Here is a 27,758-nt window from a genome sequence, read left to right as displayed (position 1 = left end):
TTTAGAGGGTATAGGGGATTTAGAGACACAGACATAAGTACAGTTCAGTTCAGTTCAGTTCAGTTGCTCAGTTGTGTCCGACTCTTTGCGACCCCATGAATTGTAGCATGCCAGGCCTCGCTGTCCATCACCAACTCCCGGAGTTCACCCAAACTCATGCCCATCAAATCGGTGATGCCATCCAGCCATCTCATCCTCTGTCGTCCCCTTCTCCTCCTGCCCTCAATCTTTCCCAGCATCAGGGTCTTTTCCAATGAGTCAACTCTTCGCATGAGGTGGCCAAAGTATTGGAGTTTCAGCCTCAGCATCAGTCCTTCCAAAGAACACCCAGGACTGATCTCCTTTAGAATGGACTGGTTGGATCTCCTTGCAGTCCAAGGGACTCTCAAGAGCCTTCTCTAACACCACAGTTCAAAAGCATCAATTAATTACATCCAAAGAATGCATCCAAGTACTGCAACAGTACTTAGATGCAATCTAAATAATGACAGAATGATCTCTGTTTATTTACAAGGCAAACCATTCAATATCACAGTAATCCAAGCCTATGCCCCAACCAGTAACGCTGAAGAAGCTGAAGTTGAACAGTTCTATGAAGACCTACAAGACCTTCTAAAACTATACCCATTTGAATGCAGAGATCCAAACAATAGCAAGGAGAGATAAGAAAGCCTTCCTCAGTGATCAGTGCAAAGATATAGAGGAAAACAATAGAATGGGAAAGACTAGAGATCTCTTTGAGAAAATTAGAGATACCAAGGGAACGTTTCATGCAAAGATGGGCACAATAAAGGGCAGAAATGGTACAGACCTAACAGAAGCAGAAGATATTAAGAAGACTTGGCAAGAATACACAGAACTATTCAAAAACATCTTCACGATCCAGATAATTGTGATGGTATGATCACTCACCTAGAGCTAGACGTCCTGGATTGCGAAGTCAAATGGGCCTTAGGAAGCATCACTACAAACAAAGCTAGTGAAGGTGATGGAATTCCAGTGGAGCTATTTCAAATCCTGAAAGATGATGCTGTGAAAGTGCTGCACTCAATATGCCAGCAAATTTGGAAAACTCAGCAGTGGCCACAAGACTGGAAAAGGTCAGTTTTCATTCCAATCCCAAAGAAAGGCAATGCCAAAGAATGCTCAAACTACCACACAATTGCACTCATCTCACACCGTAGTAAAGTAATGCTCAAAATTCTCCAAGCCAGGCTTCAACAGTACATGAACCGTGAACTTCCAGATGTTCAAGCTGGATTTAGAAAAGGCAGAGGAACCAGAGATCAAATTCCAACATCCGTTGGATTATTGAAAAAGCAAGAGAGTTCCAGGAAAACATCTATTTCTGCTTTATTGACTATGCCAAAGCCTTTGACTGTGTGGATCACCACAAACTGTGGGAAATTCTCCAAGAGATGGGCATACTAGACCACCTGACCTGCCTCTTGAGACATCTGTATGCAGGTCAGGAAGCAACAGTTAGAGCTGGACATGGAACAACAGACTGGTTCCAAATAGGGAAAGGAGTACATCAAGACTGTATATTGTCACCCTGCTTATTTAACTTACATGCAGAGTACATCACGAGAAACACTGGGCTGGATGAAGCACAAGCTGGAATCAAGATTACTGGGAGAAATATCAATAACCTCAGATATGCAGAAGACACCATAAGACAGAAAGTGAAGAAGAACTAAAGAGCCTCATGATGAAAGTGAAAAAGGAGAGGGGAAAAGTTGGCTTAAAACTCAACATTCAGAAAACTAAGATCATGGCATCTGGTCCCATCACTTCATGGCAAATAGATGGGGAAACAGTGGAAACAGTGACAGACTTTATTTTTTGGGGCTCCAAAATCACTGCAGATGGTGACTACAGCCATGAAATTAAAGGATGCTTGCTCCTTGGAAGAAAATTTATGACCAATCTAGCCAGCATGTTAAAAAGCAGAGACATTCCTTTGCCAACAAAGGTCCATCTAGTCAAAGTTCTGTTTTTTCCAGTAGTCATGTATGGATGTGAGAGTTGGACTGTGAAGAAAGCTGAGCACTGAAGAATTGATGCTTTTGAACTATGGTGTTGGAGAAGACTCTTGAGAGTCCCTTGGACTGCAAGGAGATCCAACCAGTCTATTTTAAAGGAGATCAGTCCTGAATATTCATTGGAAGGACTAATGCTGAAGCTGAAACTCCAATACTTTGGCCACCTGATGTGAAGAGCTGACTCATTGGAAAAGACCCTGATGCTGGGAAAGATTGAAGGCAGGAGTAGAAGGGGATGACAGAGGATGAGATGGTTGAATGGCATCACTGACTCAATGGACATGAGTTTGAGTAAACTCCGGGAGTTGATTATGGACATTGAGACCTGGTGTGCTGCAGTCCATGGGGTTGCAAGGAGTCAAGACATGACTAAGTGACTGAACTGAACATAGATTAATTAGATTAAGAATTAAGATTCACTTGAGTAATGAAGAATAAGGAAGACAAAATTTTAAGTTTACCTTAAATGTGTGTATACTATCAGGCATAGTAATTATACTTTTCAAAAACATCAAATTCCTTGAGACTCTTAAACCTTTCTGTTTCCCAGTGTTTGACTTAATGTTTTGTATGCAGTGGTTTCATTTAATGTTTGTACTTGTCAGTGTTGATAATAATAGTGATGAAGAGGTGGATGACAATGTTCTTTGAGAGCCTTGAGTAGCCATGGCAAGCAAAACATTTTATTGTTTTGTATAGTCAATTCTAATGCTTAATTTCTTTTGTTCAGGTATTGAATGACTCTGCTGTGAATAACCATCCAAAATGTACACATGTTACAGCTTTTAAAAATTCACAAAATATTATGCAGTTCAGGTAACCTTGAAAAATAAGAAATTGACTTATTTTCTGAAATGCTCAACTCAGTAAATAATATAAAAATGTTGTTTATTGTATTTTAGATTGGTAACTCCACAGAAACAATCAGATTGCAATCAATGGTTGGAAAAGAGAGATACAGGTATTTGCCATTTATATTATTCCTAAGAAATGGGAGTAACAAGTTATATCAGATTTTGATACTAGTCAAATAAATTATTTGGATGGTTTGCATCTCTGGCTAACTCACCCTGCATGTCTGGTTTTAAAATATGTTTTTCTTAAATATAAAAGAAATACACTTATTGTAGAAAATTTGGAAAATGGAGAAAAATATAAAAGAAGCAAAAATACCAACCACCCAGATATAACTGATACTATATATACTATTGTATATTTTTTTTCTCTATGCATATGTGGGTTTTTTTTTTCTTTTTGTTTGTTCCTTCAAATTTGAAACATACTATGTATATTACTTTGGGTCTTTTTCTTTCCATTTGATTTGCCCTTGAGGATATTTTTCCATGCCATTAAATAGATTTTATTTGTGATGACTTATGACCCCATGGACTGTAGCCTACCAGGCTTCCCCATCCATGGGATTTTCCAGGCAAGAATACTGGAGTGGGTTACCATTTCCTTCTCCAGGAGATCTTCCTGACTCAGGGACTGAACCCCGGTCTCCCACATTGTAGATAGACGCTTTACTGTCTGAGCCACCAGGGAAGTCCATAATATGTCTTTGCATGGGTATGCTTTAATTTATTTAGCAGTCTCTCACACTGAATATTTTGTTATTTCCAGATTTTTTTCTGTTATAAATGATGCTACTATATTCTTTTATATAAATATTTTGCTATCTTAGATTATTTTCTTTGACTAAATCATAGAACGGTCACAGGATATATATGTATAAATTTATTATCCTAGAGTCAAGTAGCTCTTAGAACTTTGATGCACCCTTGACACAGACTCATTCTCTATGTGTGTGTATCTCTCTCTCTCTCTATATATATATATTTATATATATACTGTATGCATACATATATATATAAAATATATAATATATCATAGAGACACACACATACAAATATATATATGTAGTTGCGCCTGATGCGAAGAACTGACTCATTGGAAAAGACCCTGATGCTGGGAAAGATTGAAGGCAGGAGAAGGAAGAGACGACAGAGGATAAGATCGTTGGATGGCATCACCAACTTGATGGACATGAGTCTGAGCACACTCCGGGAGTTGGTGATGGACAGTGAAGCCTGGCATGCTGCAGTCCATGAAGTCATAAAGAGTCAGATACAACTTAGCGACTGAACTGACTGACTGATAGTTGCCCAGTAATAAGTAGCAATTAGGCTATATAAAAGTCTTTCTCTCTTCTTGACTTATTTTGAAATTTAAAAAAATGACTCTTTCTGGTGGTAAATATATGCATATTCTGAATGGTCATATGATATACTATAAGCCTGTTCCTCTCACTCTCAGTATAGGATTCAACCAAGATAATATGCTTAGATGGATACTCCTCCTACTTTCTTCTGGAAAAAAGGATTATGACTTTTCTATCCAGGTGATATATTTCACCTGTTTATAATCCTCTGTATATGCTAAGCTGACAGAGTGTTAGACAGGGAGGAATGGATAATCTCTAGAAACAATATACCCCCTAATACAGATACATGGGGAAATGTATGTATCTGGCATGGTCCTAGCTGCCATTGAGCCTATGTGGTGAGGCTCTACACTCAAGAAGATATATAATTATCTTAGAAGAAGAAAGATTCTCTTCAACAGTCTCCAAGCCTATCTTTTGAAGAAGTTAATATATGTGAAAGTAGTAGTGTGATTAATGCAAGACGCAAACCTATAAAGCTTTCAGATGACCAAATTGGGAAACTTCTGTTCAAGATAGGAAAGAATTTCTTTAAAAAAATGAAAAACCCCATCATAAAAGAAGTATTGATAAATTTGGTTATATTAAAATTAAGAATTTCTATTCATCAAAAAACACTATAAAAAGAATGGGAGGCAAGAGAATATATTTTTAATAAAACTGTCAAAGGAGTAGTTTCCAAAAATGTGTAAAAACCTTCTACAAACCAAGAAGAAAACTACAGACAACCCAATTAGAAATGTGCAAAATAATTACGAACAGGCACTTCAAATAGAAAAACCTTTGTGGCAGATAAACATATTTAAAAAAATGTTCAGCAAATCAGGAAACTGAAAAACAAACCCACAATGAGATATCATTATACCCCCATCAGATTAGCAAAATTTGGAAGGTCTGACAAAGTTCAGTGTTGATGAGAATGTAGGACAATTAAAACTCACATAATTATTGGTAGAAACTTTGAATATGTCATTTATAAATAACTTACTGACATATAACTAAGTTATAATTGGAGCTCATAATTTTGTCCTGTGAAATTGAATAATTCCCTAGGGTAGCTCAGGATGGCCAGTTGCCACAACAAAAATTGGTGAATAGTTTCAAAACTAAAATTGGAGAATAGTTTTAACATCTGGTAAAATGGAAGATACACATACCCTATATTTTGTAATTCCACTCCTAGGTATGTACCTAGAGAAATACAAGTACATACATACAAATATATATATAGAAGAGTGTTAAAATCATTGTTTGTAATAGCCTCAAAACAGAAACACCCCAAATATCCATCTGTAGTTGAATGGATAGTATTGTGTTACATTGTGCTGTGTTTGTATAATGGAATACTTTACACCTATAAAAGTAAGCAAACTATGTCTATATGCAACAATATAGATGAATCTCATGAGTGTACTAAACCAAAAAAGCATGACAAAGAGCACATACATTATTATTTCATCATATAACATTTAAAACAGGAAAAAGTATATTGCTTAAGCGATAAACTGATAAAGCAAATCAGGGTAATGATTATCACAGAAGTCAGAATAGTGTTTACCACTGAGAAGGAGGCTATGGGGAATATGGGGCCTTTTGGGGAACTCATAATGTTCTATTTCTTTATCAAGGTAACAGTTACATGGGGTGTTCTCTTTATAATTTTGTTTGTTAAACTGTTCATGTAGGTTTTATTCTATTATTTTTACATATTAGATTGAAGTATCTAAAATTTCCATTTTTATTGACCAAGAACAGTTAAATATTGGCAGTTTCATATGGTTTAATTTGTTTTATTTACAATTAAATTTCAAAAAGAAAAAGTAGTTTGTTCTCATATAACAAACAGATGCTGAGTGTGGAGATAAAAGGACAATAAGACAATTGCCAGAATCAAATTGTGCTTCACAAGTAAGTCAAATGTTTTGTTTTGAATTCCTAAGCAGAATATTCTAATTTAAATATTGTTTTCATTTTAATTTCAGATTTGGGATAATGAAGCTTATTTATGTGAGGTCTGGATGTTATTAGCTTAGTAAGCAAGTTGCTGTGATGTTACAGATTCTATTCCTTGGAGGAGTTACAGATTTAAAAGTGAAACCACAAAAAGTTTACATGAAATATTTAAAAAATTGTCATTAATAATTGACTATATATATTGATACCACAACAACTAAATTATAACTGAAGAAAGAAATTTTGTTTGGTAAGATTGAATTATTAGCCAAGGCTGCCACAAAAATATCTTCAAAGTATTTTTAATAGTAGATAGCTTTAGTGATTATAGGTATAGGCAATGTACTATAGCTACTAAGGGATAAAACAAGAGAAACAACAGTAGTATTCTACTATAAAGAAATACAGGTAAAAAGCACACTTAAATTATTTTTTGTGGAGTGACCAAAATAAATTGTTTCCAAATGGAATTTGGTAACAAACATTTGAGAAATCATATTCCTAGCTTACCAAATGATATAAAGGGGAGTTAGTATTCAAGTCCTTAATTTTGTAGGGAAACTAGTATAATGAATTTATAAGGGCAAAAATTGTAAAGAACATAATCACTGAGAAAAAAGATTGCCCTTTTCTTTCAAAGTGAAAGTGAAAGTGAAGTTGCTCAGTTGTGTCCGACTCTTTGCGACCCCATGGACTGTAGTCTACCAGACTCCTCTGTCCATGGGATTTTCCAGGCAATAGTACTGGAGTGGATTGCCATTTCCTTCAAAGGAGTATATAAATCTTGACCCAGAGCACAATGTAGAAATTTTGAAAAGAAAATTATTTCTAACCATTTTTCTTCATCAATCTGAGTATATCCTGGTTGTGAGTTAATTTTGCAGGTAGGGATAGGTGAGATAGAGCTGGGAAGAAAAAAATGAGAAAATTGAAAATAATTATTCTCCTGTTTGCTGACAGATATATTTTGGTATCACTTTCACTAGTTATTCTTATTTCACTTATTTTGTTTATGAATTGAAAACATCATATGTTAATATTGATGTTTTTAACCTCACATATTTTTACATATGTGAGTTTATTAATGCAATAATATTCCTTATATAGCTTTCTGTTACTTTGAATTTGCAGATTACATATGCAGAACATTTTGGGAAGCAAATAGAAAGTAATAGTGATGAAGTAGAAGAAAGGGCTGGGATTTTTCCACGAACTTCTGAAATTCCTTTATTTTTACAAACTCCTGAAGATGTGAAAACACCTGACTCTGTGGAGAAATTACCTAAAACGCCCTCATTTGAAATGTAAGGTTTTAATTAATTATTATAATGAAAGAATCTATATATTTTGAATTATGTAAATAATTGATAGGAATAGTAAAATGCTTAATACCTCTAACTTTAAAAAGTTTTCTATTATGGAATATTTCAAATATACAAAGGAGAGAGATTAGTATAATGAACTCTCATATACCTACCATTCTGCCATCTCATTTTATAGACCTTTTTCCCCATTTTACCCTGAAATGTTTAGCTGAAGGTAACATGGATCCTGAGTACCTATCAAATTTAATATTACAAGATTTAAGATTTTCAGAAGAATAAAAGATGTATGGAAAATTTAAATTGTCAAGCTAAAAAGTTACTATCACATTTGGTAGATTGTAGACATCATTGAATAATATTCCAGCAGTCATTTTGCCTTAATGTTGTAGTGTCTTAAACAAAAACTGCCATTATTTAAGTAACTTTGATTGACATAAATATCTCTAACATCGTTATTTAACTTTGGAAACCACAGATTTGTAGTTTACAGCCAAAAAACTAATGCTATATTTAAGCTTTTTGTTTAGTTCAGTCTTTTCTTTAATGTTGAATCCTGGGATTCTTCTAAAATATGTGTCAAATAGATTTCACTTCATCAGGAATCTCTCTCCTGTGTTCTACTCTGTATTTTGAATTGCTAGTAAGATTTTTATGTATAAATGTCATGCTGTTGACTCAAACACAGGATGTTCCAAATGGAATTTATCTTCAAATCTGGGAACTGTTAAAGGGTGTTGCAATCGTATACTAAAACCTCTCCTTATGGATGAGAAAACCAATCTGTAAAGTGACTCATTAACAGTCATGGAGATAGTTATGGAGGTATCTTCAGACTTCTATTATTTAACACTTAATAGCAATATTAAGTGAATTTGAGTGTAAGCATTTTAAAAGTATTGTTCCTTTCATATTCACAACAGCTTTGTGAGATGTAAGCACATTATTATCCTTATTTTATAGATGAAGAAACAGAATCACAGATGCTGCAACTCATCAGTGATAGAGTTGAAATTTAAACCCAGGCAGTTCTGCCTCCAGAATTCATGGTTTTAACCACTGTGTTATATACTGACTTGTCTAACTATTTTTCCCAAATCATTTTATAACTTAACTCCCTTATGAAACAATCTGTCATGGCTGGCTTTTCATTAAGACTAAAATTTTGTGACTGCTTTCAAGATCTTGGGAACAGTTTAACATCAAGTTTAAGAACTTGGACTTTGAGTCTGTGTTGCTACATTCAGATCCCAACTCTGGCACTTATATTCTTTCAAGCAAATCATTTAATCGTTCTATGCCACAGAATCCTCTTCTATGAAATGGAGGTGATAGTAATGGTAGCTATCTCAGAGGGTTGTTTAAGGAATAAGTAAATTAATGATAATGGAAATACATAGAATAGAGCCTGACAGTATATGCTTAGAAAGAATTCATTATCATTTCATAATTGATTATTATACTTTATTTAATATTAGTCTCCACCCAAACCATGGGTTTTCTTCTCCATAGGTTTGACACTTCAGTAACTACTTCCTCCTTTTTCCTGCTATGCTAATTCTTACCTTTATAACATAGTACCTATGGTGCTTACCAGTCTGCAATATTTGATAATATGTATTTTACAATTTGATGATTTTCTTATTTCTCTATATCAGAAATAGAAATACGGCTACTGAGAGTCAAACACAAAAGGACTCCCCTGGATTTTCTTTTTTAATGAGTTATACTTCTCGATCCCCTGGATTGAATTTATTTGATTCTTCTGTATTTGATTCAGAAATCTCATCACATCAGGTAATATGAGAAGCTTGTTTTATTTCTAAAAAATTGTTCACTAGGACCTCAAAAAGTTTAATTCTTTAATATCAAACTTTCTTGAAGCAGAGTACAAAACAGAGACAATTTCTTTTAAAAAAAATTTTATTGAAGTATAACTGATTTACAATGTTATATTAATTTCTGCTGTTAATTTTTGCTATACAAAGTGATTCAGTTATACGTATATATTCTTTTTCATATTATTTTCCATTATGTTTTGTCCCAGGATATTGAATATAGTTCCCTATGCTATACAGTCAGACCTTGTTTATCCATACTATATATAAAAGTTTGCTTCTGCTAATCCCAAACTCCCAATCCTTCCCTCCCCTCCAGTCTACCCTTGGCAACTGCAAGTCTGTCTATATCTGTGTCTGTTTTTATTTTGTAGATACATTGATTTATATTGTATTTTTAGATACCACATATAAGTGATATCATATGGTATTTATATTTTTCTTTCTGACTTACTTCGCTTAGTATGATAATCTCTAGGTCCATCCATGTTGCTGCAAATGGGATCGTTTCATTCTTTTTAATGGCTGAGTAATATTCTATTGTATATATAATATATAACACACCTTTATCCATTCATCTGTGAATGGAAATTTAAGCTATTTTCATGTCTTGATTATTGTAAGTTGTGCTACCATGAACAACTTACAGGGGTATATATATCTTTTTGAATTACAGTTTTGTCTGGGTATATGCCCAGGAGTGAGATTGCTAGATTGTATGGCAACTTTATATTTAGTTTTTTGTGAAACCTTTGTAGTGTTTTCCATTGTGGCTACCTCAGTCCCACCAGCAGTGTAAGAGGTTCCCTTTTCTCCACAGCCTCTCTAGCATTTGTTATTTGTAGACTTTTTAATGATGACCCTTCTGACTGGTGTGAGATAATTGCTCATTATAGTTTTGATTTGCATTTCCCTAATAATTAATGATATTAAGCATCTTTTTGCATGTGCCTGTTGGCCAACTGTGTGTCTTCTTAGGAGAAATGTCTGTTTAGGTCTTCTGCCCATTTTTTTGGTTGGGTTGCTTTTTTGTTGTTGTTGAGCTATATGAGCTGTTTTAGAAATTAAGCCTTGTTGGTTGTATCATTTGCACATATTTTCTCCCAGTATGTAGGTTGTCTTTTCATTTTGTTTATGGTTTTCTTTGCTGTGCAAAAGCTTGTAAGTTTGATTAGCTCCCATTTGTTTATTTTTGTTTTTATTTCCTTTGCCTTGGGAGACAAGAAAACATAGGTGCAATTTATGTCAGAGACTGTTTTGCCTGTGTTCTCTTCTGGGAGTTTTATGTTTTGTTTCATATTTAAGTCTTTAAGTCATTTTGAGTTTATTTTTGTGTATGGTGTGAAGATGTGTTCTAAGTTTGTTGATTTATGCAGCTGTCTAACTTTTCCACCACCACTTGCAGAGGTGGTTTTTAAAAGATTCTGAGTATTGATAGTTTAAAAAAGTTCCCCCATTGTCTTTCTGCTTTTAACTTCAAGTGTCTCACATTGATTCTGTTTGTAAAAACAGAATCTCAGAATTTGAAGTGCAGTTAAAGGCAGTTTAAAAATTAGTTTGGCTTTATAGTTCTAAACAAGCTTCACGTATTGTCAGTGTGAAAAATTTTTCAGGTAATTAGTTGGTCTTTTCCTCTCCATGTATACGTAGAAACAAAAACTGACAGAATTAAAGAAATAGATGAAAACAAGTTTAGTCAGATTTTTAACACCCCTTTCTCAGCAATTGATAGAATTAGACAACACAATCAAGAAATATCTTACATAAAATCCAAACAACCCCATCAACCCCCTTGACCTAATTGACATTTGTAGAACTCCACATCCAACAGCTACAACATATTTATTCTTTTCAAGTGGTGATGGTACATTCACCATGATAGATCGTATTCTGGGCTATTAAATGGGTCTTAATAAATTGAAAAGGATATAAATCATGTAGAATATTTTCTCTGATCTCAGTGAAATTAAATTAGAAATCAATAACATATTAGGAAATTCCTGAATATTTATGCCATGGATCGAAGAATAAATTAGAAAAGATTTTAAAATGAATTATGAACATTCAGCATATAAAAATCTGTGGGTTCCTGCCAAAACCAGAACAAAATAACTTTAAATAATTAATAGAAAAGAAAGGTCCGTCATCAATGACCTAAAGTTCTACCTTGAAAAGCTAAAAAAAGACGGTAAACCCAAAGTAAGTACAATTAAAAATAAGAAAGATAAGAAGTCACTGAATTAGAAAACAAACAATAGAGAATATTAGCAAAGCTAAAGTTGGTTCTTTGAAAAAAACTAACACAATTTATAAACTTACTAGATTGATAAAGGAAAAGATTAGACAATTTACCTATATTAGGAACGAAAGAGAGGATATTATTATAGCTCCTACTTATTTTAATGATAAGACAGTATTCTGAAATAGAAGACTGGTAAGAGGAAACTTCAGTTTCTACATATTGAAATATCCTATAAACCTTTGAGCAATCAAAATAGTGTGATAATGGTACAAGGATTGATTGATCCATGGCATGGACAGTGTCTTGAAACAAAAGAATTTAGACTGTGGTAGGAATAGGGCCACAAATTAGGAGGGATAAATTAGGCGTTTGTTGTACACGTGCACAAGTAGATTCTATGTGCTTAGTCACTCAGTTGTGTCCGACTCTTGGCGACCCCATGGACTGTACCCCCCAAGGCTCCTCTGTCCATGGCATTCTCCAGGCAAGAATACTGGAGTGGGTTGCCATTTCCTTCTCCAAGATGCTATAGATGCATTAAATTTTAAAATGTTAACTATAAAATATTTCAGAAGAAATATAGGTGAATATTTACCAGAGCTTAGGAAGAAGAAGGATTCTCTAAGCATGAAACAGTGGGAGAAGAGGCAAAAGAAAATAAAAATGGTTTTGGTTTGGTTACATACAAAATTTTTATATGTCAATAATGTGATATAAAATATTTGCAATAATATGACAAAGAATTAAGATCTTTATTATGTAAAGAGCTTAGGGCTTCCCTGGTGGCTCAGAGGTTAAAGTGTCTGCCTCCAATGCAGGAGACCTGGGTTTAATCCCTGGGTCGGGAAGATTCCCTGGAGAAGGAAATGGCAACCCACTCCAGTATTCTTGCCTGGAGGATCCCATGGACGGAGGAGCCTGGTAGGCTACAGTCCACAGGGTCGCAAAGAGTCGGACACGACGGAGCGACTTCACCTTTCACCTTTCACCTAATATGTACCAGCAAGAAAATTACTGCCTCAATAGAGATATAGACAAAGTCCATTTGGTGACTAGTTAATTCACTGACAAAGAAATTCAAGTGACTTAAAAAAATCTCTGGGAAAAACAGCTTTCCTTATTAATTGTCAAAGTATATAAATCTGTGCATAGTAATATTTATTCAAGTATGATTTATATTAGAAAAAGAAATAGGAACAATCTAAATGTTTAAACAGAAGAATGATTGAAGCTATATGTTATGTCCATATAGAGGAATATTAAAATGATATAAAAGGATTAAAGTTTTAGAAGAATAGTTACATGGAAAAATGCTCATAATGTAATGCTAAGAGGGGAAAAAAGAGAACAGAAAACTATATTTAATTATCATAGTTTTTGAAAAGCCCGTTTTATAAAGGAAGCAGATTCTTTTGGCAGCAAAAGTTTATTTGAACTGGCATGATGCTATCAAACTGTATTATTTTATTATATAATACAACCTGATTTGTAAAAGGCCTTTAGAATAAAACAAAGTTAATTAGAATTTTAGGTTATATTAACATTCCAAAGTAGGAACTATCCTTGATACAATATGTATTGCCTATTAATATTTTATATATTGCCAGAGTCAAATCAATAAGCCTTATTTTAATACGTCAATGATAGTTTTAAAGATAGACCTCTTTTTAATTGCAATCATATTCTGTATAGAATGTTGCCATTTTTTCTGCTCTAATTATGCTTAGAAGAACTAGGCTTTGGAGTCTAATATAAATGCTATGCATACTGTTCTACTGATTTCATGAATAATATTTAATGGAAATTATTTTTCAGTTTAGTGAACATTATTCTTCAGGAAATTTAAATCCTCTCTCATCACAACAAGAAATTGGTAAGTAATTTGAAGTTTGCTATATATAAAACTTTCACCATTTGTGTTTAGCTTGTCTGAGTTTCTTAGGCACTTAGTTAATATTCTTTAAAAATTACTGGTACTTCTGCACCACTCACTAATTATTATTTTTAGCAATTTATCTTCTTCTCTCACTTCTCTCACTCTACCAAAACTTGCTTTTTCCAATATTATTGATGACTTCAGTTCAGTCAGCTCAGTTGCTCAGTTGTGTCCAACTCTTTGTGACCCCATGGACTGCAGCATGCCAGGCTTCCCTGTCCATCACCAACTCCCAGAGCTTGCTCAAACTCATGTCCATCGAGTTGGTGATGCCATCCAACCGTCTCATCCTCTGTCATCTCATTCTTCTCCTGCTTTCAATCTTTCCCAGCATCAGGGTCTTTTCCAGTGAGTCAGTTCTTCATATCAGGTGACCAAAGTATTGGAGCTTCAGCTTTAGCATCAGTCCTTCCAATGAATATTCAGGACTGATTTCCTTTAGGAGTGACTGAGTTGATCTCCTTGCAGTCCAGGGGCCTCTCAAGCATCTTCTCCAACACCACGTACAAAAGCATCAATTCTTTGGTGCTCAGCTTTCTTTATGGTCCAACTCTCACATTAATTGGTATTAATGACCTACCAATAACCAAATATTATGAGTATTTTATATTTATTATCATATTCAGTCTCTTCACAGCATTTGATATAGCTGAATATTCTTGTCTTCCTTTTGGAGTTTCTGTATTTCTTCTTTTTAAAAACATTTTTGGCTGTAGCCTGAAGCATGTGGGACCTTAGTTTCCCCAGCAGAGATCAAACCCAAGCTCCCTGCATTGGAAGACAGAGTCTTAACCACTGGATTGCCGGGGAAGTTCATGGATTTCTTCTTATCTTGCTGGGGCTTACTTTTTATTGCATTTTCTTTCTTCTTTTATCTCTTTATTAATTCATTTATTCAACATATAAATATATATATGTATATTACATATATAGTATAGTTGATATCCCTGGAAGAGGGCATGGCAACCCACTCCAGTATTCTTGCCTGGAGAGTTCCCATGGACAAAGGAGCCTGGAGGGCTACAGTCCATGGGGTTGCAAGGAGTTGGACATGACTGAATGACTAAGCATAGCACAGCACAGCAGCATACTTGATATCAGATACTGCTTCTGGTTGCAACGATAGAATAGTGGACAAAAATGCAAAGTTCTCATAGGGTTTATTTATGTTCTATCGGGAGAAGCTGAAAATAGACAACCTTTATATATCAGGTAATACACTAAAAACAGTTGGTATGGGTTTGAATTGGCAGCCAGACTCATGTGTCACAAATTTTAGTCTTAGGTTTAATTAGCTTTATAGAAAGATATGGGATAGATGATAACAGCATGTACAGCACCTTTGTCTCATTGAGCTACCGAAATAATAAACTAGCTACCAAAATAATAATAAACTTTCTTTTGCTACCTCATCCACAAGGGACATGTAAAGCCACTATGAATAAGAGGAATGGCACAGGTAAGTCATCTTGACACACAAAAGCAGCAGGCAATTTGCCACCAGTCTTTTAATACTATTCTAGTCATAATGCCCAGAGAAGGCAATGGCAATCCACTCCAGTACTCTTGCCTGGAAAATCCCATGGATATAGGAGCCTGGTGGGCTGCAGTCCATGGGGTCACTGAGAGTCGGGCATGACTGAGAGACTTCACTTTCACTTTTCATTTTCATGCATTGGAGAAGGAAATGGCAACCCACTCCAGTGTTCTTGCCTGGAGAATCCCAGGGACGGGGGAGCCTGGTGGGCTGCAGTCTCTGGGGTCGCACAGTCGAACACGACTAAAGCAACTTAGCAGCAGCAGCAGCAGTCATAAGGCCCAAAGACTTTGTATCAACTCACAGCTCCTCTAATTCAGATGTCATCCCACCCAGTAGACTAGGCAGACACATCATTCTACATTTACCATAATTCTGTATTTTCTAACAAAACAGTGCTATGAGGAGTCAGACTCCCAAATTCATTCTTCCAGGTGGGCCTGGATCAGCATGGGCTTGATGTTAACTCTAATCACTTGTAGGGATAAGTATTATGAAGAAAAGTTAAGCAGAGTAAGGGAAATAGGGAGAATTTGGATTGGGAAGATAGTTGCTGTGTTATGAGAGAATCAGAGAAGGCATCACTAAAACGCAGCATTTGAGCAGAGACCTGAAGGAGGTGCAGGTTCTAGGCACAGAGTGCAGAGATCTTGAGATAGGACTGTGCTCAGCATGTTCATTGAACAGCAGCTAAATTTATATGATTCGGATAAAATAAAGAAGGAAAAACCAGTAGGAAATTGAATCAGAGAGATTGGAGGGAGAACACACCATACTAGGCCCTTAGACCATTTAAGGACTTTGGGGGGCAGGGTTTCTGTTTGAGATGGGAAGCTATTAAAGAGTTCAGCAAGGAATGAAATGATCTGACAGGTTTTTTTTTCTTTTAAGTGGAGGCTAATTACTTTACAATATTGTGGTGGTTTTTGCCATACATTCACATGAATCAGCCATGGGTGTACATGTGTTCCCCATCCTGACCCTCCCTTCCACCTCCCTCCCCATCCCATCCCCCAGGGTCATCCCAGTGCACCAGCCCTGAGCACCCTGTCTTGTGCATCAAACCTGGACTGGCAGGTTTCATTTCACATATGATAATATACATGTTTTAATACTATTCTCTTAAATCATCCCACCCTCGCCTTCTCCCACAGAGTCCAAAAGTCCGTTCTTTACATCTTTGTCTCTTTTGCTGTCTCGCATATAGGGTCATCGTTACCACCTTTCTAAATTCCATATATATGCGTTAATATACTGTATTGGTGTTTTTCTTTCTGACTTACTTTGCTCTGTATGATAAGCTCCAGTTTCATCCACCTCTTTAGAACTGATTCAAATGCATTCTTTTTAAGAGCTGAGTGATATTCCATTGTGTATATGTACCATAGCTTTCTTATCCATTCGTCTGCCAATGGACATCTAGGTTGCTTCCATGTCCTGGCTATTGTAAACAGTGCTACAGTGAACATTGGGGTACATGTGTCTCTTTCAGTGTATATGCCCAGCAGTGGGATTGCTGGGCCGTATGGCAGTTCTATTTCCAGTTTTTTAAGGAATCTCCACACTGTTCTCCATAGTGGCTGTACTAGTTTGCATTCCCACCAACAGTGTAAGAGGTTTCCTTTTTCTCCGTACTCTCTCCAGCATTTATTGTTTGTAGACATTTTGATAGCAACCATTCTGACCAGCGTAAGATGGTACCTCATTGTGGTTTTGATTTGCATTTCCCTGATAATGAGTGATGTTGAGCATCTTTTCATGTGTTTGTTAGCCATCTGTATGTCTTCTTTGGAGAAATGTCTGTGTAGTTCTTTGGCCCATTTTTTGATTAGGTCGCTTATTTTTCTGGAATTGAGCTGCAGGAGTTGCTTGAATATTTTTGAGATTAATTCTTTGTCAGTTGCTTCGTTTGCTATTACTTTCTCTCATTCTGAAAGCTGTCTTTTCACCTTGCTTATAGTTTCTTTCATTGTGCAAAAGCTTTTAAGTTTAATTAGGTCTTAAATAATTGCTTGGCTGCTTTTTGGAGAAACAGACCTTATGGAAGCGTGGGGGAAATCAGGGGGATTTATTAGGAAGCTATTGAAATAATACAGGTGAAAACTGATAATGGTGAGGTTGAAGTCAGTGAAATTGGTAAGAAGAGGACAGATTTTAGTTATTAAAACTTTATAGTTATTTAGTTTTTAGTTTAGTTTTAGTTTAGTTATATAGTTATAGAGATTTTAGTTATATAGTTTTCTGAAGAGTTGTTAAGGATTTACTTATGGACTGGATGTAAAGATTAAGAGGAAGATGGATGATGCCAAGATTTTGATATGAATAATTGTAAGAATAGAATTAACATCTATTGAAATATGGAAGGCTATAAAAGTTAATTTGAGATTGCCACTGTCTTATACAGTGTTAGCTGCTCAGTCATGTTTAACTCTTTGTGACCCCATGGACTATAGCCCGCCAGGCTCCTCCATTCATGGAATTCTCCAGGTAAGAATACTGGAGTGGGTTGCCGTTTCTTCTCCAGGGGATCTTCCCAACCTAGGGATCAAACCTGGGTCTCCTGCATTGCAGGCAGACTCTTTGCTGTCTGAGCCACTAGGGAAGCCCTTGAGATTGACAGGAGTTAATTTTAGAAGTGTTATCATTGAAAAGTCTATAGTAGATATTAAGTGAAAGTAAATGGGAATTTTATATTTGAATCTGAAATTCAGTGGGGTGAGATGTATGTTTTGGAATTGTCGTAAATGGTTATTAAATACCACAATACCAGAATGAATCTACCAATTGTAGACATGCTTTGAATGCCTACTATCTAAAATATTAAATCTATTTACATTCTCCCCTTTGACTTTTTCATTCACTTGACACTCATTCATTTTAGCATTTTCAATTATTTTAATACAGGTGATGACCAAATTCATATCTTCCCTCCTGACTTCTCCCAATTCTCTTAAACTCCCATACATTACTTTTATAGCCTCCCCCTAAGTTTTATTGAGATAAAATTGTCATACACCACTTAAATAAAAATTTAAGATGTGTGACATAATGATTTGATGTACATATATTGTGGAATGGTATCCCACAGTAAGTTTAGTTAGCATCCATCATCAAATTAGATACAATAAAAATAAAATTGTTTTCTTCACCATGAGAACTTTTAGGATTTAATCCCTTAAGAATTTTCATATATATAGCACGACAACGTTGACTATGGCATCATGTCATTCTATCCCTAGTACTTATTTACCTTATATCTGAAAGTTTGTACTTTTTGACATCTTCATCGCTGGTAACCATTAATCTGATCTCTTTTTCTGTGAGTCTGGTTTTCTTTCTTTTCCAATTTTTTAGATTCCACTTATAAATGAAATTATATAGCGTCTGACTTATTTCACTTGGCATAATGCCCTCAAGGTCCATCCATGTTGTTGTAAATATCAGGATTTTTTCCTTTTTTATGGCTGAATAATATTCATATGTCTGTATGCATTTTTAGATATCTGACGACTTCTTTATCCATTCATTCATCAATGTACACTTAGGTTATTTCCATGTCCTGGCTATTGTAAATAATGCTGCTATGAACATGGGGGTGCAGAAATTTTTCCAAGTTAGTGCTTTGTTTCTTTTGGATATATTCCCAGAAGTAGAATTGCTGGATCATATAGTAGTTCTATTTTTATTTTTATATTTTAGGAACTTCCATACTGTTTTCCATAGTAGCTTTAGCAGTATATAAACCGAACAACAGTGCACAAGGGTTCCCTTTTCGGTGCATCCTCACCAACATTTATTTCTTGGCCATTCTATCAAGTATGAGAAGATATTTCATTGCATTTTTAACTTGCATTTCCGTAGTGACTAGTGACATTGAACATCTTTTCATGTTCTTGCTGGCCATTTGTATATCTTCTTAGGAAAAATACCCATTCAGACTGTCCATTTTTAATTGAATTACTTGTTTGCTGTTGAGTTGTATGAGTTCTTTATATATTTTGGATGTTAACCCTGTATTGGCTATATAGTTTACAAATATATTTTACAATTTTGTAAGTTGTCTCTTCACACTGTTGATTGTTTTGTTGTGCAGAAGTTTTTTCTTTTGCTTGTGCTTTTAGGTGTTATATCCAAATATTATTGCCAAGACGCAAATCAGGGATCTTTTTTCTTATATTTTCTTCTAGGAGTTTCATAGTACCCAGTTTTAAATTTTAAGTCTTTACACTGTTTTGAGTTAATATTTGTGAGTAGTATAAGTCGTCTATTTAATTCTTTTCCATATGAATATCCTATTTTCCCAGCACTGTTTATTGAAGAGGCTATCTTTTCTCCACTGAGTATTCTTGGCTTCTTTATCAAATATTAGATTTGTATGTTTGGGTTTATTTCTGGGCTCTCAGTTCTGTTCTACTGAGACAGTTTTGCCTCTTCATTTCCAGTTTCGAGGCCTTTATTTCTTTTTCTTGCCTGAATGCTCTGACAAGGACTCTCAATACTATGTTGAATGGGAGTGTTGAGAGTAAACACCCTACCTGATTGTAGAGGAAAAGCTTTCAGTCTTTTATTATTCTGTATGATGTTAGTGGTGGGTTTATTGTATAATGGCCTTTATTATGTTTATTATGTTAATGTGCATTTCTTCTATACCTAATGTTTGTCAAATGATACCTCTGCAACTACTGAGATGATCATTTGGTTTTTTCTTTCATTCTATTAATGTGATATATCACAATGATTGATTTGCATACATCAAACCATCCTTGCATCCTAGGTATAAATCTTACTTGAGCATGATGAGTGATCCTTTTAACATGATGCTTAATTTGGTTTGCAAGTATTTTGGTGAGAATTTTTGCATCTGTATTCATCAGAGGTATTAGTCTGTAGTTTTTTTTTTATGGTAGTATCTTTTTCTGGCTTCAGTATGAAGGTAAGCTAGCCTTGTAAAGTGTGTTGAAATGTTCCATCTTCTTTGATTTTTTTTTAAGAGCTTGAAAAAGATTAATATTAATTCTTCTTTAAGTATTTGGTAAAGTTCACAAGTGAAGTTATCTGATAGGACTTTATTTATAATTATATAATCGATATCTCTTTATATCTAAAACGTCTGTTGACATTTAAAACTCAGCATATCTGAAATCAAACTGGTTCTCTTTCTGATGTACCTGATGGTATCTCCATTTTCTAGTTGCTAAGACTGAGAACATCAGTCATAATTGTAAATTTTTTCTGTGCCTATGACTACGTTCAACAAGTCATCAAGTTGTGTCAGTTCTCTCTTTGAAATACTTTTCTTTTCTATTTTCATTATATGGAAATAATTAAATTTAAGACTCTTATTATCATTCACTTGTGCTATTTCAGTAACATCGTAATTGGTCTTTTTATCCTTTTAACTTACTTATAGATCATACCCCAGTTATTCTTCCTTATGCACAGTATTGACCATCTCATTGCCCTGGTTAAATACTTTTAATGTATCCCCTAGAGTAGCAAATTATGCTCCCAGTTTTCTAACCTAGCTCCTAAGCCTTTTCTCCTATTAAAATAATTCATGCTTTGGCTATACTGAAGAACTCACTGCATCCCTAATCTGCCCACACTTTCTTATCTACTTTTTCTTCCTGAAATCCTCAACTTCCATCTCTTTCTAACCATCTTTTCAAGACCAAGACTCTTCCATAAAACCTTTTATTTTCCCCTTTGACATTCCATTCCAAAAAAAGTATCTCCCTAAAAGGAACTAGATAAAGAATATTCTCTAAACTATAAAACTTGGGGCCCCGGTTGTCTAACAGTAAGTAAAGAAGATATTATCTGAAGACTGAGTTACTTAGTTTAAGAAAACTTCCCAGATTGACAAGATGGGCAGCAGTTGGAATTGACTTTCCATTAGTCGTTTTTAAAACATGGTAAAAGCAGAGTTTTGTTGTTTAGTTGCTAAATCGGGTCCAACTTTTTTGCACCCATGGACTGTTGCCCGCCAGGTGCCTCTGCCCATGAGATTTCTCAGGCAAGAATACTGGAGTGGGTTGCCATTTCCTTCTCCAGAGAAAAGCAAAGTAGCCATATTTAATTAGATTATTTCTAGATATGAGGCTGCTGTGCATCCTATTACAAATTATAAATTTTTAAGACATTTTAATGAATTTTTAGTTGTTATATAGAAATAAAAGTTATTTTCTATTTTGAAAAAGCTCTCTACTTTTCTGATTCTCTTTTTAAAATACATTTTCATACCTGTACTATTATTATGCTGTAATTACTTATGAATATATACAAAATCTTTTCTAATCATAGGTTCTTTGAGGGCAGGACTCTGTTTTATTCACCTTTGAATTATCCCCAGCACCTGGACTACACAGTAATCTTGAATAGTAATCTATTATTTTATTTATAGTGATCATAGTTTTATGAATATTTCATATGAACTTCTTTTCTTCTGAAATTAAAATAATGTCAGACTCATTTTTTTCAAAGGGAGATTTAAGATTTTCAGTTCTTCCTGGATCTTTAGCTATGTTATAGCTATTTTCTTTTGTTTAAGTCTTACATATGTATACTAAAGTCAGTGGAAAAATGAAGTGAGAAAGGGAAAGAGGAAGAATTCAAGATCAGTCTAGCCATCTGTCCATCCCTCTGTTCATCCATCCACCCACCCAACCTATTGCTGGTTGGTAAAGTAACCGAGATATTTGAAAATATATGAAATTTCAAAATGGCACAAAGTGAATTGTTTTGCTTAATGTATTAATTGAACTGGTTCTCTGTGGAAAAAATATAGATGCGTTAAAAGACTTACTTCAAATAAGTCTTTGGATTGCTATACATTTTAACTTGTTAAATATTAATTAAAATTATAATTAAGATATTGAAATTTTATTTTACAATTATAGTCTTAATATAATGAATGAAAAACAATATTTTTCTTTAATGGCAGTTCTTGGAATCATTAACCAAATAATTCTTTATGAGGTTGATTTCAAAAGTTCCTTTTAAATCTATAAAACTCTTTTCATTGTTCTGTCAATTTCCTTAAACAATGCCATGAAAAGTATATTGTAGTTACTCAATAAATAATAGTTGAATAAACCTGACTTATATAGTATGTTTCGGATCACCAGATCTTTTTTTTTTGTTTTTTTTTATTTTTAGTTTTTTATTTTTTACATTTTAAAATCTTTAATTCTTACATGCATTCCCAAACATGAACCCCCCTCCCACCTCCCTCCCCATAACAACTTTCTGGGTCATCCCCATGCACCAGCCCCAAGCATGCTGCATCCTGCGTCAGACATAGACTGGCGATTCAATTCACATGATAGTATACATGTTAGAATGTCATTCTCCCAAATCATCCCACCCTCTCCCTCTCCCTCTGAGTCCAAAAGTCCGTTATACACATCTGTGTCTCTTTCCCTGTCTTGCATACAGGGTCGTCATTGCCATCTTCCTAAATTCCATATATATGTGTTAGTATACTGTATTGGTGTTTTTCTTTCTGGCTTACTTCACTCTGTATAATCGGCTCCAGTTTCATCCATCTCATCAGAACTGATTCAAATGAATTCTTTTTAACCGCTGAGTAATACTCCATTGTGTATATGTACCACAGCTTTCTTATCCATTCATCTGCTGATGGACATCTAGGTTGTTTCCATGTCCTGGCTATTATAAACAGTGCTGCGATGAACATTGGGGTACATGTGTCTCTTTCAATTCTGGTTTCCTCGGTGTGTATGCCCAGAAGTGGGATTGCTGGGTCATAAGGTAGTTCTATTTGCAATTTTTTAAGGAATCTCCACACTGTTCTCCCGGATCACCAGATCTTTCTCCGTTCTTTTTCGATCATTTTAGGTAATGCCAAGCATTTATCATCTCTTTCCTGTTTAGCCCTATTTCTAAACATTTTCCTATTCCAGTCTTTCTTATTATCTTTTGAGAAATTCTTATAAAGGAGTTCAAGTCTTGTCATATCTTTGCTTGAAAACTTTTAATGGTTTCATCTTATCTACCAAGTAAAGTACAGATTCTGTAGTTGGATAGTCATTCATTTTCAAGCTCATAATTCTGTTATTTCTCAATGCCTCTGATAAATTGAATTGACTTCTGTTTCCCTTATATTTCTTATGAACATCTATTTCTGTTCCTCTGTGCTATTCTCTCCATCTGAGATTTTTTATTCCTTTTTCTACCTTATACACTAGCTTTCATGGTGGCTCAGATGGGAAAGAATTCAGTTCAGGAGACCCAAGTTCAATCCTTGGATTGGGAAGATTCCCCTAGAGAAGGAAATGGCAACCCACTCTAGTATTCTTGCCTGGAGAATCCCAGGGACAGAGGAACCTAGCGGGCTACAGTCCATGGGGTCGCAAAGAGTCAGATACAACTGAGTGACTAACACAACACTCTTTATATACTTGAATTGAAATTACATCAAATAGGGTTTGTTTGAAGTTGTTTAACCTTCCATAGTACAAAAGACAAAGCTTTGCACATAAGAGGAAGACAATTAAATATCTGATTTAATGTTACCCTATTTATTGTATGCTGTGTACTGTAATTTGGTAGGTTGTACAAGTTATGCAACATAAATTGCATGACACTGTAATATTTCTCTTCCTCAGGAAACTTATTTGGGAAACCAGAAAGAGAAGATGCCTTTACTTTTTCTTTTCCATCAGACTCTTCAACTCATACATTTGGAGCTGGAAGAGATGATTTTAGTTTTCCGTTTTCATTTGAACAGGATCAAAACTCAGCACTTTCTTCTGTAAAAGGGTTTTCATCTACCTCACAAAATACCACACAATTTACTTTTTTTTGAACTAGTTACTGATTTATTGAATTATTTTACTGGTCTGCAATTATCTAGGGCATAAATTTGTGTTGTTACTTAAACTATGAAGACCACTTTCTTTTGTTGATTAAATAAATAATGGGTTACCATAGTAACATTATTTGATTATATTGATTTAATATTGAAGGAAATTAAGCCTAGGTCATCTACATTTATTTTTATTTGCAGCAATAGCTATCATTATTTATTTTGGTTTTGATTTTGTAAGCTATATTCTTTGAAAACCTATGCTTCACTGCTACAGTAAAGAGAGTGATACTTTATAATGATCTTGAAGAATTTATGCTGTTGATATTGAATAAAATGTTATGTTTTATAATACAACAAAATTTAAATATTACTCATTATTTTAAGATGGTATCTTTAATAGAAGAAAATTAAATGTGAATGGCTAATTTATGAAAGTTGAGTGGTTGCATTAATGGTGATACTGTTAATATTTATTTTTGCTTAAACCTTTTTGAAGAACATTTAAAACTTTGATTCCTGTCTTCAACAAAAAATTCACCTTTATGTTTTTTATGTATTAATAGTATTTGCTTGTCAATCATTTATATAGCTTAAATGAAGAACAATTAAATTTTGATGAAATTGTATAAATATAACTACTCAATATCTTTGTACCTGTGCTTTTAAAAATTAATTATATTGAGTTATGAAGTAATAAAGAGTCTGACTTCATAATTTGATCTATGACTGTTGAAAGATTTTGAGCCTCACGTGTTTTCTTCCCCTCCTGCCCCACATCTGGTCAAGCTGGTAAGAAAGCCGAGGAGTTTCCTCCTTTGGCATCAATGGAATGTTCAAAACCATGTATAGGAACTTTTGTCATGGCCTATCCCTAACTGCCATAAAAACCCAAAGCTAGTATCTCCTTTCTCTGCCATTTTCAGACTAGGTTTTTAGATCGGGTCTGTTCTCCCCAGAAAATGTTATTCTGTAAGTAATAAGCTTTGTCATACCTATTTGGAGTATGTGGTGTCACCAGTCTCAATATCCAAACCAAATTTTGGGTGAAAATCAATCTTGCTTCTTCAGGATGTCTATATATCACAATTGTAGTAACTAAACCTTCCCAAACGTTTTAGATGTCAAAAGGATGGTATTACTAAGGGTAGAAAGAATTTAAGGAAACTTTGGACTGTTTTAAAAATCTTTAACAGCTGGTTGAATGATGAAAATTTCAGTTAAAAAGCTGGAATTTTTCTTTTTATATCAACTATTAATTTTATTGTTTATGATTTAATTAATTGGTGGTTTTGACATAATAAAGACCCTAACTATATATGAGAAAGGATAAAAATGTTGTAACTGGCTTGTTACTTAGTAAGAGGTTCAAAACTAGTTTTAGCTTTGAGCAGCACACTGATGGCATGGTTTATTTTTGCTCTTATATAGAGAAATGTCTAGCAAACAAGTATGGTTAGATTTACCATGTAAAGGTAAAATAAATGTTTTTAAAGTACCTACACTGTGTGTGACATTTTGAGGACACATAAAATTGCTAAAGATATAGCATTATTTATTTATTTATTTTTATTTCTTTTCTATTTATTTTTTTTTTAATTTTAAAATCTTTAATTCTTACATGCGTTCCCAAACATGATATAGTATTTAAAATTTTTTAAATATTTATTTATTTGGCTTAGTTGAGCATGTGGGATCTTTGTTACAGCTCTTGTACTTCACTCTAGTGCTGCTCGGGCTCCAGAGTGCACAGGCTGTCTCCCTGCCGTATGTGGGATCGTAGTTCCCTGACCAGGGATCGGACTGTGTCCCCTGCATTGGAAAGCAGATTCTTAACCACTGGACCACCAGGAAAGTTCCTAAGTTTTTATACTTAAGGAACTTAAAATTTAGTTGAGGAGACAAGTGTAGGAATCAATATAGCATGTTAAAATAAAATAGTTAATAATCACATTCTATAGCTTATAACTTGGTCTCTGCAAGGGAAGAGATTGAGGGCTCAAGAAACCTTTCTTTTCTAATTCTGTCATCATGGACTGGAAAGCCTGGGAAGAATTCATTGAAGAGGTAGGATGTGAATTAGGATTTTAAAGGTATGTAGATTATAAAATTCTTTCATAGAAGGTTGCCTATTTCTAGTTTCACATTTTTTATTGCATAATTTTACTGGCTAGTATTTAGTACGATTTCATTAAATGCTTGTTGGATTTATAGGATTGATCTGAATTTGTAAAGGAGGCAGTGAGGACTTTATATCCAGAGGGATGGTATGGGGAGGGAGGTGGGAGGGGGGTTCAAGATGGGGAACACATATACACCCATGGGGGATTCATGTTGATGTATGGAAAACCAATACAATATTGTAAAGTAATTAGCTTCCAATTAAAATAAAAAATTAAAAACAAACAAAAGATAAAACTACCACTTAATAGAAAAACCTGTAATCACTTTTTAAAATCCAGATGCATTAAAAAAACAAAAAATAAATAAAAATGTTCAAACCCTTAAAAAATGAAAATAAAAAATTTCTTGGAGTCTAAAAAAAAGAAAAATGGAATCATAAATTGTGTGGAGGAAATTAAAGAGTAAGCATATATAAAGTGTAAAAATTTTTTTTGGTTTATGTGAAAAATGCCATTGGTAATTTGATAGGGATTGCATCGAATCTGTAGATTGCTGTGGGTAGTATAATCATTTTCCCAAACTATTTGTTAAATATATCTTTCAACTTCTTTGACCTATGAATTATTTAGAAGTGCATTTAATTTCAAAATATTTAAAGTTATGTAAATATTTTATTTTTACTGGTACCTTAATATGATTGCATTGGGATTATTTAACATATGATTTCTATTCTTTTAAATTTGAGTCTTCTGTAGCCCCATGTATATGTGCTTGGTCGCTCAGACTGTTTGAGTTTTTGCAACCCCATGGACTGTAGCCCGCCAGGCTCCTCTATCCATGGGGATTCTCTAGGCAAGAATAATGGAGTGAGTTGCCATGCCCTCCTCCAGGGGATCTCCCCAACTCAGGGATCAAACTCAGGTCTCCTGCATTGCAGGTGGATTCTGAGCCATCATATAGTTTCTTTGTAAACAAATTATGTGTATTTGAAAAAAGTGTGTATTTGGCAGTTGTTGGGTATAATGTAGTAGTCTTATTGGTTAGATCAAGGTGTTTTGGTGGTGTTTAGATCATCTTTATATTTGCTCTTTTTTTTAATTTTTATTTTTACTTTATTTTACTTTACAATACTGTATTGGTTTTGCCATACATTGACATGAATCCACCACGGGTGTACGTACGATCCCAAACATGAACCCTCCTCCCACCTCCCTCCCCACAACATCCCTCTGGGTCATCCCCATGCACCAGCCCCAAGCATGCCGTATAAAAATATGGAACGCTTCATGAATTTGCGTGTCATCCTTGCGCAGGGGCCATGCTAATCTTCTCTGTATCGTTCCAATTTTAGTATATGTGCTGCTGAAGCGAGCACTATATTTGCTCTTAATTGCTAAGAAAAGGCTAATAAAAACTATGACTGGGTCTGCCCTGGCAGTCCAGTTGTTAAGACTTCGTCTTCCAGTGCAAGGGGTGCGAGTTCAATCCCTGGTCGGGAACAAAGATCTCACATGCATGGCCATAAAAATCCAAAACATAAAACAGAAGCAATGTTGTAACAAATTCAATCTCTGCACATACTCCCTCTAATAGTCTCATATGATATTGTGACTTTTGTCTCTTTGGTCAGAATGAAGTTGAGGAATGTGTGCTTTTAGGTGAGCACATTACCTGGGGTTTTATTACTAAGAAAGAAGAGGAAACTAG

General features: G+C 34.6%; 1 protein-coding gene and 1 non-coding gene across 2 annotated transcripts in view; one reads left to right on the top strand and one right to left on the bottom strand.

The window, feature by feature from the left end:
* C7H14orf39 (chromosome 7 C14orf39 homolog) overlaps nucleotides 1-24,665 on the top strand; it is a 49,713-nt gene extending 25,048 nt beyond the window's left edge. The window contains exons 10-16 of the mRNA XM_069597519.1: nucleotides 2,776-2,861; nucleotides 2,948-3,006; nucleotides 6,116-6,177; nucleotides 7,354-7,526; nucleotides 9,203-9,341; nucleotides 13,440-13,497; nucleotides 23,728-24,665. Of these exons, the coding sequence (XP_069453620.1) occupies nucleotides 2,776-2,861; nucleotides 2,948-3,006; nucleotides 6,116-6,177; nucleotides 7,354-7,526; nucleotides 9,203-9,341; nucleotides 13,440-13,497; nucleotides 23,728-23,927 (777 nt within the window). The 3' untranslated portion in view covers nucleotides 23,928-24,665. The remainder of the gene's footprint in view (nucleotides 1-2,775; nucleotides 2,862-2,947; nucleotides 3,007-6,115; nucleotides 6,178-7,353; nucleotides 7,527-9,202; nucleotides 9,342-13,439; nucleotides 13,498-23,727) is intronic.
* A 2,654-nt stretch (nucleotides 24,666-27,319) lies between these two features.
* LOC138444512 (U6 spliceosomal RNA) lies at nucleotides 27,320-27,426 on the bottom strand. The gene has a single exon (XR_011258529.1). It is a non-coding gene; the product is annotated as a U6 spliceosomal RNA (small nuclear RNA).
* Between the last annotated feature and the right edge of the window lie 332 nt (nucleotides 27,427-27,758).

The sequence above is a fragment of the Ovis canadensis genome, chromosome 7 (genome assembly GCF_042477335.2).
Source record: "Ovis canadensis isolate MfBH-ARS-UI-01 breed Bighorn chromosome 7, ARS-UI_OviCan_v2, whole genome shotgun sequence".
NCBI lineage: Eukaryota > Metazoa > Chordata > Mammalia > Artiodactyla > Bovidae > Ovis > Ovis canadensis.
The sequence above is the reverse complement of the archived record's forward strand: the minus strand, read 5'-3'. Positions and strand labels throughout refer to the sequence as shown.